Source organism: Vespula vulgaris, chromosome 1 (genome assembly GCF_905475345.1).
Source record: "Vespula vulgaris chromosome 1, iyVesVulg1.1, whole genome shotgun sequence".
Classification (NCBI taxonomy): domain Eukaryota; kingdom Metazoa; phylum Arthropoda; class Insecta; order Hymenoptera; family Vespidae; genus Vespula; species Vespula vulgaris.
Window position 1 is genome coordinate 16,675,812 of NC_066586.1, and position 18,526 is coordinate 16,694,337.

General features: G+C 33.8%; 1 protein-coding gene across 8 annotated transcripts in view; it reads right to left on the reverse strand.

The window, feature by feature from the left end:
• LOC127063204 (uncharacterized) overlaps positions 1 to 18,526 on the reverse strand; it is a 217,465-nt gene that overhangs the window by 23,922 nt on the left and 175,017 nt on the right. For all 8 annotated transcript variants that reach the window (XM_050992661.1, XM_050992687.1, XM_050992680.1 and 5 more), the window contains 3 exons: positions 12,716 to 13,060; positions 11,804 to 11,990; positions 10,615 to 10,704 (listed from right to left, as the gene is read on the reverse strand). In XM_050992661.1, coding sequence (XP_050848618.1) covers positions 10,615 to 10,704; positions 11,804 to 11,990; positions 12,716 to 13,060 — 622 coding nt within the window. The remainder of the gene's footprint in view (positions 1 to 10,614; positions 10,705 to 11,803; positions 11,991 to 12,715; positions 13,061 to 18,526) is intronic.

The window sequence follows — 18,526 nt, forward strand, 5'->3', positions numbered from 1 at the left end:
AGAGTAAAGGAAAAAAGAATATAGTAAAATACAGTCTCAAAATCATAACGTTAACGGTAACAATAAAATGTTAAGATATTATAAAAAGGTAAAGAAAAGGAAAAAATAAATAAAAAAGAGATGATTGATTGAAAGGTAGATAGATAAATAGCTAGATAAAGAGAGAGAAAGAGATTGAAAAATCGAGTACTTCGTACTTCGGCGTATTGAGAGATAAAGAAATAAAATGAAGTATGGTGTCAAAATCATAATGTTAATGGTAACAATAAAATGTTAAAATAGCATAAATAAAGAGATAAAAAACGAAAAAAAAAAGGATTAAAGAGAGAAATATATAATTAACAGTGAGACAGAGAGAGAGAGAGAGAGAGAGAGAGAGAAAGAGATTGAAAAATCGAGTGCTTCGAACTTTGGTATATATAATTAATCAAATTGGTGGAAGCCGGTTTATAGCATGGATTCGATCGATATTGAGAACATTATAGAAGTACGAAATCAGGACCCCATCGTGTCTAAAGCCCCGTCGTTCGTGGCGCCACTTCATCAGCAAATTCGACCGATCCATTTCCGGCCTCTCTCTCTCTCTCTTTCCCGACTTTTTCTCTTTTTTCTCTCTTCTTTTCCCCTTTTCCTCTTTTTTTCTACTTTTTCTTTTTTTTTCCTTTGCCTCCATCTATATTTTCTTTCGAACCAATAGCATCCTAATATCGAAAACGTTCTCCTTAGGAAACGTAACATCCTCGTTCTTCACGATTCACTAACACGCGTAAGAATTATTTTCTCTCTTTTCGCTGATCTCCCTCGACCATTTTTTATCGTCCTGATATACGTGAAAGAGAGAGAGAGAAAGGGAGAGATAGAGAGAGAAAGAGAGAAAAAGAGAGAAATAGAGTAAGAGTACAATGAAAGTACCGAATTCTAGTCTATCAGAAGAGATTTTCTCGTCGAGAGAATAAGGGACGTGATGGAGTCGTGAGGGGATTTACTAATAAGTGTTGTAAGTAGAGAAGGAGTAGACATTGAGAAAGAGAGAGGGAGGGAGGGGGAGGGAGAGAGAGAGAGAGGAAGAGAGTTAGGAGGAACGACGTGGGGAAACGTTTCTTCTAGTAGTACCTCGGAATGGGCTTTCGTAAGTAGAACGAGTTGGTGTGCTTCGGTAAATGTAAGTAAGTAAGTAAGTAAGTAAGTAAGTAAGTAAGTACGTTGATCGACGCTTAATAGAATTGCTCTAATATTTTTTGCTAATTATTATTTTCATAGCTTTTGTTTTCTTTATCTTTTTTCTTCGTAGTAGAGGAAGAGATTCAAATATCGTTACGATGTTTTCACTTTTAATGCATTTAAAGTTTTTCTTTATGTTTGGTAATTCTCAGAAGAAAAATATGTACATATAACATAATATATTATCTATTATGTATATAATTATTATATATATATATGAAGAATTTCATATTATTAGTAATTTTTAACTAGATGAAAATAAATGCGCGTTGTAATTTCATTCAAGTAAATGCGTTTATAGTTGCTTTTATATTGATGAATTAATTAACTACATGAAATATAAGAAAATTTCTAATATGGGAACAAAACAAAACAAAACAATAAAATAAAATAAAATAAAAAGAAAAATAAATTCTCAGCACGTTTACATAATAAATTAACTAAGGTGAATCTTCTCTTTACTAAAGTCGATGAAATATATACAAATTTTATATATACATAAAAGAAAAAAAGATTAATGTCTGGGCATATTTAAACACGGTTAATCTCTCGCTAGATTAATACTCACGAATTTGATTACAAAGGCACCGAGGAACATTTTGAATGTTATGTATAAGGGTAGTAAGTTACGTTTAGGTAGGTATTCGCGTACGTAGAGCGGTCCCGCACGAGTTTTTATTAAAATTTACATCACCCTGGGCGAAGCAGTGCAACGCAATAAGGAGACCGTGGTGGCCATTTATTAGGGTAGAAAACTAATAAACCTGTTATTAACTAACATCGGTGTTACCTTAATCAGTATGCAGTCTTACAAGCGTATCCCCATAGAAATTTCCACTTTTCCTTCTGCCTCATGGAAAAGCTTGAAATTCTTGAATAGATCTATGAAATTCCTTATCTCTTTAAATTCCCCTCTCTCTCTTTCATCCTCTCTCTCTCTTTTTTGATGGTATTGAAACTTACTAATAAGGCGTAAAATCGATAAAGCTCGTTATCTAGAGGGCTTAGTAACTTAGAGGATTATTGGGGTTACACGGACAATTAGTAACGTATGCAGATAGGGAAGAGTTGCCAAATGTCTATAGGTCGTTTATATCGTATCTCATCTATTTTTTGTTTACTACTAACTATAGATATATCTATGAACATTATGTGATAGTATCTAAATATATAAAATAATTATGTGAAATGAGATATATAGACATTAAATATTTAGATAGTAGGTCATTTTAACGTATTAGATATGATCGATGTAATTTGTTAGGCTTGTCGAGTAAATAAACTGTTCGTGTACTAGATATCAATCACACACATAATTTTCAATATTATCTTGTGAATAGACACTTTATATATATATATATATATATATATATATATATATATATATACACTATAATTTTATACTAGAAATATAATCTTAAATTTATATATATAAATCTCAAATAAGAATTATAATATAAAACATTTCTTAAATGATATACGATTTCGTTAATTCTCTTCTATGTACTATGAGTAACCAGTGATATAATATTACTGATAATTCTATCGAAAGAGCTTCGAGAGTATGTTTGTATGAGTGAGCGAGAGAGAGAGAGAGAGAGAGAGAGAGAGAGAGAGAGAGAGAGAGAGAGAGAGAGAGAGATAGGGATGGAGGGAAACTAGGAAAGCAATATCGCACTTGTGGTATTCGCACGCAAGTGTCCACACGAAGTAACGCGACACCCGTTACAATTCCATGCCGTTAATCTCGAGCTTCTACTACGTTCCCAAAGTCATCGTTGGAAAGCATACCATTGTGCGCCACGATACGCTTTACTAAAAGCTACGAGAACGATCGTTGAAATGAGTTTTACGACGTCCCAGAAATAATTTTATTTTCACCTCGTACCTATCTCGGATATTGGAATTAACGTGAGAAAATGATACCGCCCGTTCGGTATTTTCTAAATTGAAAATTACAGAATGATTTACAACCCTAAAGAGAGATAGATGGATAGATAAATAAAAAGAGAGAGAAAGAGAGAGACAGAGAGAATTTATAGGCTCGATATGATTGTAAAACATTTTATAATATATAAACTAGTATATAAACTATCTCGAAATTTATTTTCTTATTTAATTTCTCTTCTTTTGATACCTTTCGTACAAATTTTTATTATTCGGGAATGTATATATATGATGTATGTATGTTTGTATGTATGTATATATGTACCTGAAATATTTTATCTAGTTTTCGAATGTCATCCGTTGCATACGTAGAAAAGAGAGAAAGAGAGGACGAAAGAGAGATAGAAGGATAGAGATAGAGAGAGAAAAATAGAGAGAGAGAGAGAGAAAGAGAGAGAGCAAAGTTTCTCTCTTTCTCATCCAACGAAACATAAATTTCGCGTCGCATAGAATCGGCAATATGAGCAATTTGTAGATAGGGGGTGACGCGTATCGCTCCCATGGGCTCGCTCTTGGAAAGTTTTCAGCATTATCAAAGTTCTCCGTTCGAAATTGCTTCAAAACGTTGCTGCGTCTGTTACCGTAAGCGTATCTCTACTACGTTTTATAAATCGCCAAGGTTTCTTCTTCTTTCTCTTTCTCTTCCTTCTCCTCCTCATTTTCCTCTTTTTATTCCTCCTCCTGTTCTTCTCTTCTTGCGCTTCTCCAAAGAAACGGGAAAGACATTTATTAAATGAAATAACGTTGAAAAGTCGAGACGAGAAAGTAGGATTCGTCGAAAGGAGTAGGAAAAGCCGAGTAAGTAGAAGTAAAGTGAAGGACGTTAATTAACGGGGAAGCATTATCCACTAGTGCTAAGCCGGCAAACAAGTCGAAGATCGTCGATGACTGACCGAGAAAGAGAGAGAGAGAGAGGAAGAAAGATATATATATATATATATATATATATATATATATATATATATAGAAAGAGAGAGAGAGAGAGAGAGAGAGAGCTCAGCACTATACATTCGAGCAGCGAGCAAACACGCGAAAACTTTCTACGTCGCGTCGGGTAGAACTTAGTGGACGCCCACGGACAATTGGATTTTCGTGGGACGCACGAGACCCAGGCGCTCTTTCGCGCCGTTAATCGAATTGACACGGTCGGCCAACAAATCACTTCGAAAATATATTGAAAGTATCGTCGGGAGTTAATTGCCTGCGAATTCCCGTCTCGTTAAATTTGACATTAATCGATCACGCGCTCGTTCGTAGATTTTTTCGAGAGTTCACATTTTTATCGTTTTCTTTGTTTTCTCTTTCTTTTTCTCTTCTCTTCCTTTCCTCCATACCCTCTCCCTGTTTTTTTTTATCCTTAGGTCGAAGGATAATAACTATAATGAAATAATACGAATTAATTGTAACTCGAATGGATTATTTAAAATTCTTATAGCGTTTTAATCGGTTTACTTGTGATTACTATACATACATTATTGTATGCATCACAGTATGAACAGTATACGTTTTGTCATTGCATATTTTGGTTAATTATATTATCATGACGATTAGATTACTATAATTGCTTAGGAAAATCGTTATGGTGTTCTAAACGTGCAACGATATGCTGCTACAAACCTCATAAAGATTGTACGACTCGTAATTGTGTACTTACTTCGGCGTTAAGCTATCATGACGATTGGATTAACATAATTATTACTTAACTCAAACCTTTGTGGTGTTTTAACATGTTCACGTATGATTTCGTACGGATTGTTTTTCTTACGAATTACGATTACATATAAAAATATTACTAACCATAAAGACATTTAACATGGCCAAGTCTAGTGAACTCGTTATTCGAGACCAAACGTGTTAACGTTGACGAGGATAAAGAAAGGAAATAAAATTGGAAATAAAAAGAAAAATAAAAATAACAATAAAAATGAAAATGAAAATGAAAAGAAAGAAAAGGAAGGCGACAAAGAAAGAGGAAAAAGGAAAACGGAATATATTTCTAATTCTACTTTTCGCCAAGGGAGAGACGAATTTTTCTAGGATGTAAAAAGGAAGTAGGTAAAGGACGAGAAGAAGGATAGGAAGGATTGGGGATGCCACGAGCTCCTATAAAGTTCCTCGGAGACTACGCCAGCCGTATTTCAAAACTTACCACTTAGTCGGACTACTACTACTATACTACTACTACTACTACTCTACTACTACTAGTATTAGTGTTACTACTATTACTACTACTACTATTGAGGATAGAATGCTAGATGGACAACGACCGAGGTATGTTTAACTCGTCGTCCGTGTCGTCCTCCGTGAGGAAAGTGTGTCGTTTGTATACACGGAGGACCATTAGAATATTTTACGTATGACCTGGAAAGACTGGCCTGTGTGTTCTTTAAACGAGTCTAGAGTATGTATAAAAAAGTTCTTCGTTAGTTTACTACACATATGTATGTATGTACGTATATATATATATCCGTCTATTCATTCTTCATTTATAATACTTTCTTTTTTGTCTCTCTCTTTCTCTCTCCCTCTCTCCTTTTAAGTGGATCACTTTACTAATAAAAATATTCTTTACCTTTTTTAACCGAAGTGTATATCATCGAGTTAACTTTTTATAACGTCTATTTAATTTTGATGTCACACAAATACACATACACATACAGAGAGACATATATGTATACGCACTCACGCACGTTTCATTGTTGGTTCGTGTTCGAATATTTGTACATAAGTTCTCAGGTAATATAACTTTAGTTGATATACGCGAGGAAAGATTAAATTATACAAAGTTAACGACTGTAGTTACTCGTAAACAACAAAGTAAGTATACACGTATAATCGCAGTCCCATAAGATCATCAGTCGTTTTATTTTTTTGTCGGATGTAATACAATTTAACGTCTCCTTTACGTATTTTTTTTCTTTTCCTTACGTTATTTTCTTTTCTTTACTTTCTTTTCACTTTTTTTTTTTTTCTGTAACGAACCTTTCCACCTCTCAAGGTAATTTTAATGAATACATAGATTTTTTTTTCTAAAGGAAAAAGCGGATAATAGAAAGTTAAGTTGCATCGGATTGAAAGGTGGCTTGGAAAGACGGAAAAGAGAACATAGGGTGAGGTTTGAGGTAGAAAAGAGAAAATAGAGAGAGAGAGAGAAAGTAAGAGACGATAAGAGGGAGAGCAATAAAGAAGGAATTGTATCTCGAAACTGCGAAATTGAAGAGCGCCAGCGAATCAAGGAGAAGTACAATAGGCCGTCGAATAGTATAGGAACAATAGTCGTGAGCTTCCATTTGTAATCGATTTCCTTCGATCACGCTCGACCAAATCCGTACGAAGAGGTAGAAGAAGAAGGTATTTATATTTGTTTTTCTCCCACCCTATATTCATTCTTCCTCCTTCCCCGTAACTCCTACAGAGGAAAATAATCATTTTTTGTAAACGAAGTTTGTAACTAAAGTTCGTCTTTTTTCTTTTCTTTTTCTTTTTTCTTTTTTCTTTTTTCTATCGAGCAACGTTATATCCTACGATAATATCGACAATGTGTTTCTTTTCTTTTCTTTTTTTTATATTTATTTACGATCGAACTGCTGTTCGTTTTTAACTCGTGGAAGAACGTCGAGGAAACATAACGTTAATGTAAAATGACAAAAAAAAAAAAAGAAACAAGGAAAAGAAATTGAAAGAATATTGAAAAAAGAATAATTCGATCGCACGATTAAACGTGAGTTGTAAGCGTTATGCGTGGATAAAAAAAAGAGAAGAAAAGAAAAGAAAAAACGAAGTTATTTATCGGACGAATAAAATTAAAAAGAAATAAGAATACGTAATAAGAATAGAAAGGTAATAATAATAATAATTCTACGATAATTGTCTCAAAGACGAAAAACACGGAACAAAAAAGGAGAAGAAAAAAGAAAAACGAAGAAAGAAAGAAATATTTTTTTAATTAGAACGATTAGCGTTTAATAAGCGTGCAAAACAGTTACGATTATTATCAATATTCTTTCGTTGTCTCATTTTCATTCGGCTGGATGGTACGTGACCTCGATATCTCGTTATACAAATCTCGGAGTACAACACCGCGAGAGTCAGGCACGGTCCTTCGGGGCCGATGGGAGCTTGATGGGAGGAGTAAAATGGAAATCGAATGGGATTGAACGTGACCGAATAGATTTTCGAGCCGTCAGAATTTCGGGATCGTACTCCCAGGATCCAATTATAATTCCAATTCTCCTGATATTCATGGTTAAACACCGAGGCTTTGTCTGTCCTCTCTCTCTCTCTCTTACTCACTCTCTCACCCTCTCTGTCTTTGTGTCTCTCTCTGTCTCTCTTTCTGTTTCTCTCCGAGTTACGTGACACTACTTCGACATCTTCCATTTGAAGATCTTACTTGGCTTTTGTTAATAATTTCTGAATGATTTTGTTCTTGTAATGTAGAACGTTGCAAATATTAGAAATTGAGATAAGATCATTGATAAGATAAGATATTAATGATCATCATCATTATCATTACCATCATCATCATCGCTATCATTATTATCATCGTGAATATTTACGAAAAATAATAATAATATTTCATATATGTATGCATATATACACTATCAATGCAGAAATATGATTAAATATATAAATACGTATATATGCATATAGAGGTAAAATTTCGTGAATTAGAACTGTGAATGACCTGTTATCGTTATAATCAAATTCATAACGAATAATAATAATAATAATAATAATAATACTAATACTAATTATTATTATTATTATAATTATAATAATAATACGGTTCACTTTCATTTAGTTACTTTGATCGAGAGAGAAAAAAAAGAAAGAAAAAAAGAACAACAAAATAAATCGAGAGATATATTACGAAAAAAACGAAACAAAAACTAAATAAAAAAAAGAAAACAAAAAAGAAAAACGACAAACGAACGAACAAAAAAAAAAAACAAAAAAACAAAGAACGACCGGCGTCCGAGGGATAAAGTTTTCGGACTAAAAATCGATCCGTCATATAAAATGGTGAAAATTCGAAGAATCACGGGGATTTCACGGTGCCGTTGGCTTTCGGGCGCTTTACGTTACGCTCCTGGCCACTTCGACGTTGCCCATCGTGCCGGAAAACTGGCGAAAAACCAACAAAACTGAAACGAGTTCGTACGCCCGAGGCACATAGCGAGGAAAAGAGAGAGAAAGAGAGAAAGACAGAAAGAGAGAGAGAGAGATAGTGATACAGTTTTTCACTGTCGGGAAACCTCGCGAATGGAACAACCTCGCGTACAACAATGGCGGCTAAAAAAGAAATACCGAATCTCATTGGTGATGGCGTTGGGTTCGACGTACCAGTTCGACGCGTCGAACCACTATGAAAAATCGGTCATACTCGTTTTTTCCTCTCCTCCCTTGAGGATTAACGTGCGCGTTGCGATGCGTTTAGCGTACCCCCACCACTCACTCATCCACCCCCTACTACCCTCCTCCCTACCTTTATTCCCCTCACCCCTTCTCTCTTTTTACCTACCACACGAAGTATTATTTTTTTTCCTCGTTGTTCTTGTTTGTCGAAAATGAAAAAAAGATAGAAAAAGAGAACAAAAGAGGCAATAAAGGATGAATAAAGAAAAAAGGAAGAAGGGAGTAGAAGATGTAAGGATGAATAATAAATTTCTAGAGAAGCAAAAATTTGTTAATAAAAATCAATCGTGTCGAACGTGTGGTGAAGATAAAACTGACACACATTGAAGTCTTTCTATTGGTTATATATTTATCGATACGAGAAAGAATTTCAATCGGAAGAACGTAGAGGGTAGGAACGTGTCGAAGCGCGTTTTACGGGCTTAAAAGATAAAGAAAGAGAGAGAGAGAGAGAGAGAGAGAAGAAAGAAGAGGAGATTCTCCGAATTCTGACAATTTCAAATCAATATCCGATCGGCGCGTCGATCTGAAACACGGTAAAAATGTCGTAAAGGTTATCTCTACATCGGATATTGGATGATGGGACACTTGGCGATCGAGAACGATTTTAGGTACCTACGAAAAGATCCATGGTTATACCAGTAATAGTAGTGTTAGTATCAGAGAGACAGACGAGAGTCTTACCCGCGTACCATTTAATAGAATTTCCAGGATATCACGGCCCATTAAGCTTGGATTTTCACTTATCTAAAAAAGTAAAGCGTCTCGATTTTTAACCCCACGTTCTCGTACCTCTTGCACCTCCACATTTACCTCCACTTCCACCTCGTTTCTCCCTAACAGTAATCATCATCCTTCGATCCATTTAAATACGTTTTACACGGTCTTATGGAAATTTCTTAATGGATTTTTTTATTCGAGATTTTTCGAGCGGTGTCCTCCCTCTCCTGTTCGTTAAAAAAAAAAAAGAAAAAAGAAATAGGAAAAGAAAACCTTCACGAGCCACGTCCATCTACCCATCCTTATTTCACCTTCACTCGTTGCTCCGATGACGACGATCAACGATGGTTCAAAGTACTTTGAGCCTGTCCCTTAAAATAATCGAGATCGTACGATGGGACTGGGGGTAATTTTAATGGCCCATAATGACATTCTAATGACAACGTTTCGAAGAATAAGAGAGCTTGAAAGAAATATATGGAAAGTGTTTGTCTACGTATCAGAAATATTGTCGATACGTAAGAATATATAATCAGTAGAAAGACATACAAGATATATATATATATATATATGTATGTATGTATGTATGTATGTATACGTATATAGATATATATATATATGTAAAGAGTAGTTATATACAAGTATATAGTCGATCGTATGGCTTTACTCGAGGAAAGCTGAAACTAGTGCTTGTAAAACGGAAGAGGGTTACCAGACTCTCGTTAGCTTAATGATCGTGCTGACTTCCGTACGGACGTGTAACTTAAGTTCAAGGCGACTTAACTACCGGCACACTCAGACGGATAACATCGGCTCGGCGATCAGAGAGCGCTGATTAACCGCAGTCAGATTCCCCATTCGGTTCCATTTCCAGTCATTACATGATCTTACAAAGTACTCGATTTGTCGCTCGTTCGCTTCTACGGAGATTATATTATATAATACTATTTCAAGGTATGTATAACCTGTTGGGGGATTAACCGTTTCGTTATTTTAAAGGACTCGAAATGAATGTTTTCTGAAATAATATTTATAATCGTACTCGAATGCTTCGATAGATTATTTTTTTGTAAACAACGAGAACGACTTATAAATCAAGATTAAAGTTTGTATCTACGTCTTGTTATCGATCCTTCAATGAATCCGTTCGTTCAAGATGAAAGATAAAGGTAGAATATAAAAGTCACGTTTCTCTTGCTACGTTAAGATCTCGAGAGTATACTTCGTAGATTGTGATCGACGCACCTGGGACATTTAAAAATTGGATTCGATCGCTATAATCGATAGTTGGCGATATCTAAAACTCACCTCTACCACGTAGTGAAGTCCCGACAGTGTCATCCTTGCTACGGAGTCTTTCCTGCGTACAGGTTGTTGCCATCGTCTCAACGTCACGCCCTAAACAGGGAAAACGATTTGTCATACGCTTGTCATCGTTGAAATCACTAATATCGATTCTACACATACACACACATATATATATATATTTGTTCGTAATATCGCAATATCAAATATACGCGGTTAAATGCGTCGCGATAGGATTTTGTTGGTACGTTACTTTTTTTCTTTTCTCTTTTTATTTTTTTTCATCTTGTTTTTTTTTTTGCATATAATTTTTACGATCGAGCTACGACCGATCAAAGTCACGAGACGACGAGATCGAACGAACCGAACGGGTTTAAAATTTCATTTTGAATACGTGACAATTTCGGTTGGCAAATTTTAACACGAAAAGAGCGCGCGCGCGCGAGAGAGAGAGAGAGAGACAAGAGAGAGAGAGAGAGAGAGAGAGAGAGAGAGAGAGAGAGAGAGAGAGAGAGAGAAAGAAGCGAAAACGTAAAACTCGTTTGCAGATGCACGATCGAGTCGATGAAAAGTTTTTGGTGAACGATAGCTGAGGGTCTTTGCGCCTGGCAATAGCGAAATTGAATGGTCGAGAACGATCGAGATAGACCGAAATGAAACTCTCGAGTCTCGTTCTCTCTTTCTCTTTCTATCGTTCTCTCGCTACTGGGGTGTCGAATTTGTAAATTTTCGTCAGAGATATTTATTTTTTTATTTTTAGATACGTTCGTAAAAAAAGTAGGAATAAAGAATTTTAAAACACTGTTATGTACGTAATCGACATGCCGTTACGTCTGTAAATATGCAACACTCCACACAGTCGATAATATTGCTTGCGGACGATTCTATTGTTTATCGGCAATGTATGGAATGTTGCCGGTTTTCAGGCGCTATAATTAATATTTGTAAGTTACATATATATATACGTATATTTTAAATATATCATTATTGAAAATCAATGAAATATAAATGTAAATGATTAATAATTATTTGGTTAAGAACGATAGGATGAATAAATTTCAATAAATTTAATTGGAATATCAAGGACGAATAATAATCGGATTTAGACGTTCCCATGTAACACGTCTCCCCGCATCTTCCATTATCCGACGAATTTCGACAATTTTCGGGGAATTTTGGAAAACGGACTCACCTCGGGTATGTCGGTGGTATCCGGTACGTCCCTCGTAATATCTGGATCCGGTGGTCTATGTTCCGGCACCAGAGCACCGTACTTCCTCGACGCCATCCGTCGTCGTCTATCCAACCATCTCTGCTTTTCCGCGGTCTCGGTTTCTTCGTCGACGCCAAAGAATTGTGCGGTTTCACGCTTGATGTAACTGTCATCACGTCGAATAAACCATAAAATTAGAGAGAAAGAAGAAAATCAAGTACGTATGTACATACTTTTTCGATGGATAGATATTTTTTCTTCTTTTTATTTCATTATTTTTTTTTTTTACTCTTTTCTTTTTCTTTTCTTTCATTTCGTCTTTCTTTATTCTCATATTAAATAATCTAACCGATGATGGAATTTGAAAACGAACATGAAAAATATTCGAGAAGGAAACTGAACATCAGGGAATGGAACACATATGATTCGCGTTCACGAATTTGCGATTATAAATTTTATTAAATATAAAGAAAAAAGGAAAAATTTTATGACGCACGTAATGAAATGAAAAATATTTTATAACGAATTAAACGTACACTAGTAGTAGAAACAGAAGAACGAAAATGAATTTTATTCACTCCTTGTATGAGAGCGTGCTTATAAATTTTATTAAAATTAATGAAAAGAGAGTTGTCTGGAAAAAATCAATGCAATGAAATTTAAATACATATATTTGAAAAGAAATTCAAGATTTCTCTTTTATAAAAGTACCGGGTCGAATGAATCTCATTCGCTCTATGCGTATCTGTGCTTAAAATAAATTTTATTAAAGAAAATGAAATAAAACTGAAAAAAGAAAAAAAAAAAAAAGAAAAATGAAATAAAATAAAATAAAATAAAATAAAATATTAGATTATAAGAAGCGAATTATTACTGATATATTCTACTCACTTTCGGATGGCTTCGGTACGACTCATGTTTCTCCTTAGTCGTGGCCTTTGCGAATTGTTAGCAGAAACGCTAGCCGAGCTAGTAATTTGAACGTGCGGCCTTGGTGCCGTTGGTGCGGACACGCTTCTCGTAATATTTGTGGCTGAATGAGTACCGATCGCGGTACTTCCGGTCATCTGGATAGACGAGGATGCTGTCGTTACCGGCGTTATCGTTGACGTCTCCGTCGACGTTGGAACGCTTGTACCAACAGCATACATGCCGATCACTTGATTGCCATCGCCATCGCCGCCATTCGACGAGATCGTTGATGTTACCGTCGTGCCAGAACTCGGCGACGGTTGCCTAAAAAATATTCCATTTATTTCCATAATTATTTTTGCTTTATGTTTTTTTTTCTACGAAGAGAACAGAAAGAGAATAAAAAAAAAATAATAATAAAGTATAAGAATTTATTGAATTTCTTTATTACACAATAAAGATGACGCCTCTGGGATATTTAATTTACTTTCATTATTATTTTTATCTTTTCTCTGTAAGAATATAATAATAATAATAATAATAACAATAACAATAATAATAATAATAATAATATTAATAATAGAGTGTAAGAACTTTCAGTTTCTTTTTACGACGATATTGGATTTCTTATTTCCCGAAAACAATATAAATGGTATTGTAACTATAATAAATAAATAAATAGTGATAACTCGTACGAATATGAAAATATTTCTGACAGATATTAAAACTTATTCATTCATGAATTTTACAAGTAGATAATTACTATATTAGGGAATATTCTTTTGTTCTTAATATTTGTTCTATATTTTATACGAATTATTACTGGTACATTCGCGTCCGATTCTTTGATGAAAGAGGAAAAAGAAAAAAGAAAATAGGAAAAAGAAAACCGAAAGGAAAAAAAAGAAGTGGGAAAAAAAGAACTTGAAGAAGAAGTTGTAAAGAAACGGCTTAGGTAAATACACAGTGCAGTGCAAGATAAGTTTCGAGCGATAAACTCGTTCGACACGGCCCTTGAGTAGTAATAAGAGCGCGAGCGCGGCCTCTTACGGTTTGACCCACTTTCGAATGAGAGGCAAGAACACATACGGCTAGAAGTTTAGGAATAGAATATCGATCCGCGCGCAGGGTGCATCGTAATATGCGAGAGGAATAATTATACCGTCATCCTCGGAGACACCAACGGTATTTTCCGCTCTAGTTTTCTAACGGGTCGTCTTAAAAACTTTCCTTTCCATCAATTTTTACGAGATGGACAAAACTACGCGTTCTAACTATCTAACATACGATATTAACTTACAAATTTACGTAATTTAATCTTAAGACTGCATAATCTTGAAGATTCTGTTTTTTTTTTTTTTTTTTTTTTACAAATCAAGAACAAAAATATGCAATAGGATTGGAGCTAATGATAGATCGTTAATTAAATTAAAAAAACTATTTCGAAGATTGAAATTAGAAGATCGTTGAAAACGAACGAAAATTTTGTTAAATTGTTAACTCGGTTAGAGAAAGAGAAAAAAAAATCACAAAAAATTAGCAGATAATCAAGCTCAGCTATACGATTTTTTTTTTCACGATTTTTCTTATTCCTTCTTTTTGTTATATTGTTGTAAGATTTAATTTTCGTACGTACATATTTAACAACGTCATACTTTCAATCCTATTTTTATAAGATACTTTGAAATTTAGTTCGATTGTTCGAGGAAAAAAATCTATCGAACTATATATATATTTACATAAATTAAAAATTATAAAGGAAAATCTAGGTTTTTGCATACGTTTTCAGTTTCGTTGGCTTTCGTCATCGTCAATTTCTTTCTCACGTAAAGAGAAATTTTCAACGCTCAAAGGAACCTATCTAATAGCTAAAAGCCAAAGGATTTATGGACACCATATAGATGGTCTTCAGGTCACCAAACTTTTCAATTCTATCTTTCTCTCATCTATTCATGACCCGGTAGTCTCGTAGCAGTGCATTCTTTCATCGGTTTTCTCTCTTAGAACCTTTCCGCCAATCGTAAGAGCCGACGTGAGTAAAAGAAGCATCTTCGAAGAAGAACAGTTTTTCTATTTTAGTAGTAATTTTTTTCGAAACTTGGACGATTTTCAATATTTACGAAGCTGAACTTTCTTTGATCGTTATTTTTTTCTTTTATCTTTCCTTTTTCTCTCTTTCTTTTTTTTTTTTTTTTTTTTTTTACGATCAATTAATGAATTTTTCTAATGAGCCAACAAACAGGCGAGGAAGGGAAAAAAGATCTTTGTTAAATAACCTTTGTTTTCTTTCCTTTTCAATTTCTTTTTTTTCTTTTTTTAAGATTCGTTGCGATTCGTCCTGCTCAATTGAAAATATTAATTATCGAATTAATCCACTAAATTAATCGAGAATGAATCAATTTTATTTTTCCGCATGCTGCTAGCATACGATAACATGAATTTGACTAAAAATAATTACGAAGGAAAAAAAATGACTGATTTTGTGAAACCTCCAATTCTTTTTTACTTCCTTTCTTTTTATTTCGTTATCATTTCTCTCTCTCTCTCTCTATCTCTCTTTTCTCATTTTATTTGCCGTATGACGTGTCTCGCAAAGGAAAAAAATCGATATGCGAGAATCGAAGTTACAGTTAGTTGTACTGCCAGCAGAAAAGAGCATGTTTTTTCTCTCGACATTAATAATGATATATGTAGGTTGGATTTTGTATTTACAGGCATTTACAGGTTTCTATATAAATATATACACACACACATACATACATACACATATATATATATATTCAAGTTATCCTCGTTTGCGAAGAGCGGATGAATTCGCCTTGATCACGTCACGCCCTTAAACGTGTACATATCTCGCAGAGCAGGAGGCGCGCAATCAAGGGACGCTTCGAATCTTGAGATCAAACGACGAGTTAATTGGGTCGAGGAGTTTTCGAGCAGTTCTACGCGTATATATACATATATATATATATATATATATATATATATATATATATGTATATATAGTAGATATAATATATAGTTAACTGGTTGTATAGTTGGTGCAAAGAGATACGATGCTTATGAGAGTAGTTCTTGAGAGAATAAAATAGTATGCTATTTCAACGTTATTGCTCTCTCCTTTCCTCTCTCTGTCTTTCCCTTTCTCTCTCTCTCTCTCTCTCTCTCTCTCTCTCTCTCTCTCTCTCTCTTTCTCTCTCTTTCTCTCATCTTCGTATTCTTTTCCTTTTTATATACGTATATTATATATGTCACTTTTAATTATTGCATCTCTCAGATTCTTCAAGGATCCATCCATCCATCTGTCTATTTTTTTATCAATATTTACATATTTGTGTACTTTTTCTTTTTTTCTTTTCGTTTATCTCAACCATATACTTCTAATTATGTATTGATGAATTTATGCATTTTTAAATGGCTCCAAGTGAATCATTTATAATTAAATATAGGACCTATCTATCTATCTATCTATCTATCTATCTATCTATCTATCTATCTATCTATCTATCTATCTATCTATCTATCTATCTATCTATCTATCTATCTATCTATCTATCTATCTATTTATCTATCTATCTATCTCTCTATCTATCTAAGTCTCTCTCTCTCACTTCTTTTTTCTTCTCAATATTTGCATATTTGTGTTTTATTTATTCCTTTTTTCTTTCGTATATCTCTATCTATATACTTCTAATTATATATTGGTGAATTTATGTATTTCTAAGTGGCTTCAAGTGATCCATCCATAACTAAATATAGGATCTATCGATCTCTATCTTTTTCTCACTCTCTCTCTCTCTCGCTTTTTCCTCGATATTTGAATATTTATGTTTTATTTATACATTTTTCTCTTTTTATATCTCACTTATATACTCCTAATTATATATTGGTAAATTTATGACTCTAACTAAGTACCAAGGATCCATCAGACTAAGTATAGGATCGATAAATCTCTATCTCTCTCTTTTTTATCGATATTTACATATCTTTCCCTTTTTTCTTTTTATTGTTACATATTGCAACTATTTATTTCTAATTATATATCGAGCAAATTTGATATATAAAGGGATAAATAAAGGGATATCTATTTCTCTCTCTCTCTCTCTTTCTCTCTTTTTCTATTTTTATTCCACTGTATCCAAGTGTCGAGAGAAAATATTTCGGGCATAGAAAAGTGATTCTTCATTTTTCTCCTTCTTCTTCTTCTCCTTCTACTACTACTTTTCATCTTCATCTTATTTCTCCACTTCTTCTTCTTACTTATTTTAAATTCGATGTAATATATTTGACACGAGCTCGAATGGGTCGTGACCCAATGGCACAGATTTTTCACGGTTAACGTGCGATATTTGCTCGCCGACCGGTCGCCATTTTCTTTGCGCGTTCCATATCTTGATAAATTTCTACTTGTTCTTTCTCGCTTCAATGAGAATAAGACCTTCTTTCTGTCTCTCTTTCTCTCTCTTTATTTTTTTTTGTTCTATCTTTTTTTTTATAAAAATTTGGCGAATCTTTTTAAACAATCAAGATATCGAAGAGTTCGTGTCAACTGCATCGATGCATGTCATGTACAAATTTTGCATCGCTACGTGCATTAATGCACCAAAAAAAAGTTTTTCCAAAAGCAAACAAGCTAATATACTAATATATAATACACTGATATAGAATGTGTCTCGTCAATAACATTTCCGGATCGTTTCAACTATTAAATAAACATTTGCAAACTTCCGAATTATCTTAGACGTTTAATTTTATACATTTCGTCGATTAATTATTTATTTCTAAGCTCGTTAAAAAAAAAAAAAGAGAAAAAGAAAAACTGAATCATCAAGAAAAATTGAGAACAGATTATAAGAAAAAAAGAAGAGAACAAAAAGATATGTAATTACAACGAAAAATTCGTATGAATTAAATCGATTAATACTTTTTCTTTTTTATTTCTTTTTTTTCTAAAACTCATTATAAACATTGTAATGTCACTAACGATCGAGAGAAACAAATTATATTATAACGAACGAGTTGTTGAAAAAGTTGGTAACGAAAATAGAATTAGCCGATCGATAAGTAAAGAGGATAATTCGTACAGGCAGTTGCCATTCTCGAGTACGGTTATACTGAACCCGAAACAACGAGGCTTGAATGTAATTCCGTTAGCAGGGAGCATGCAAGCCCTTTCCTTCTCCTCCTCCTCCTTTTCCTCCTCCTCCTCATTCTCCTCATTCTGCTATCCCTCTACCTCTTCTTCTACCTCCTCCATTCGCGCTCTTCCAACGACGATGCCGTTCCTGATAGCCGAAGGGTTGCGTGCAATTATGTAATGCAATTTAAGTGCCAACATAGCCCGCATCAAAGCCAAATTTACTACCGGATTTACGTCAGTTATGTTCCTGGACAAGCCGGATGTATTGCTACTATATATATATATACACATATATATATACATATATATATATATGTATGTATATATTTATGTATTTACTATACCCTCTTTAGAAGTCAAGAATAAAGTGTATACCCTATTACGATTTTCACTCAGCCTATTATATACTTTTGAAACTCGTCGAAATGTTTTATGAAAAAAAAAAGAAAAAAAATCTTTTCAGTATATTTGCTCGGACTAATTGCAAAATTATATTTATATAGAAAGATAAAAAACATTTCGAGTGATAATTAACAAGAGTATAATATGCTGTAATATTATATCATGTAATTTTAATACATGTTCCTCTCTCTTTTTTGCTTTTTTTTGTGTTCTCAAAGAAAAAAAAAAAAAAGATAGAACTAATAATG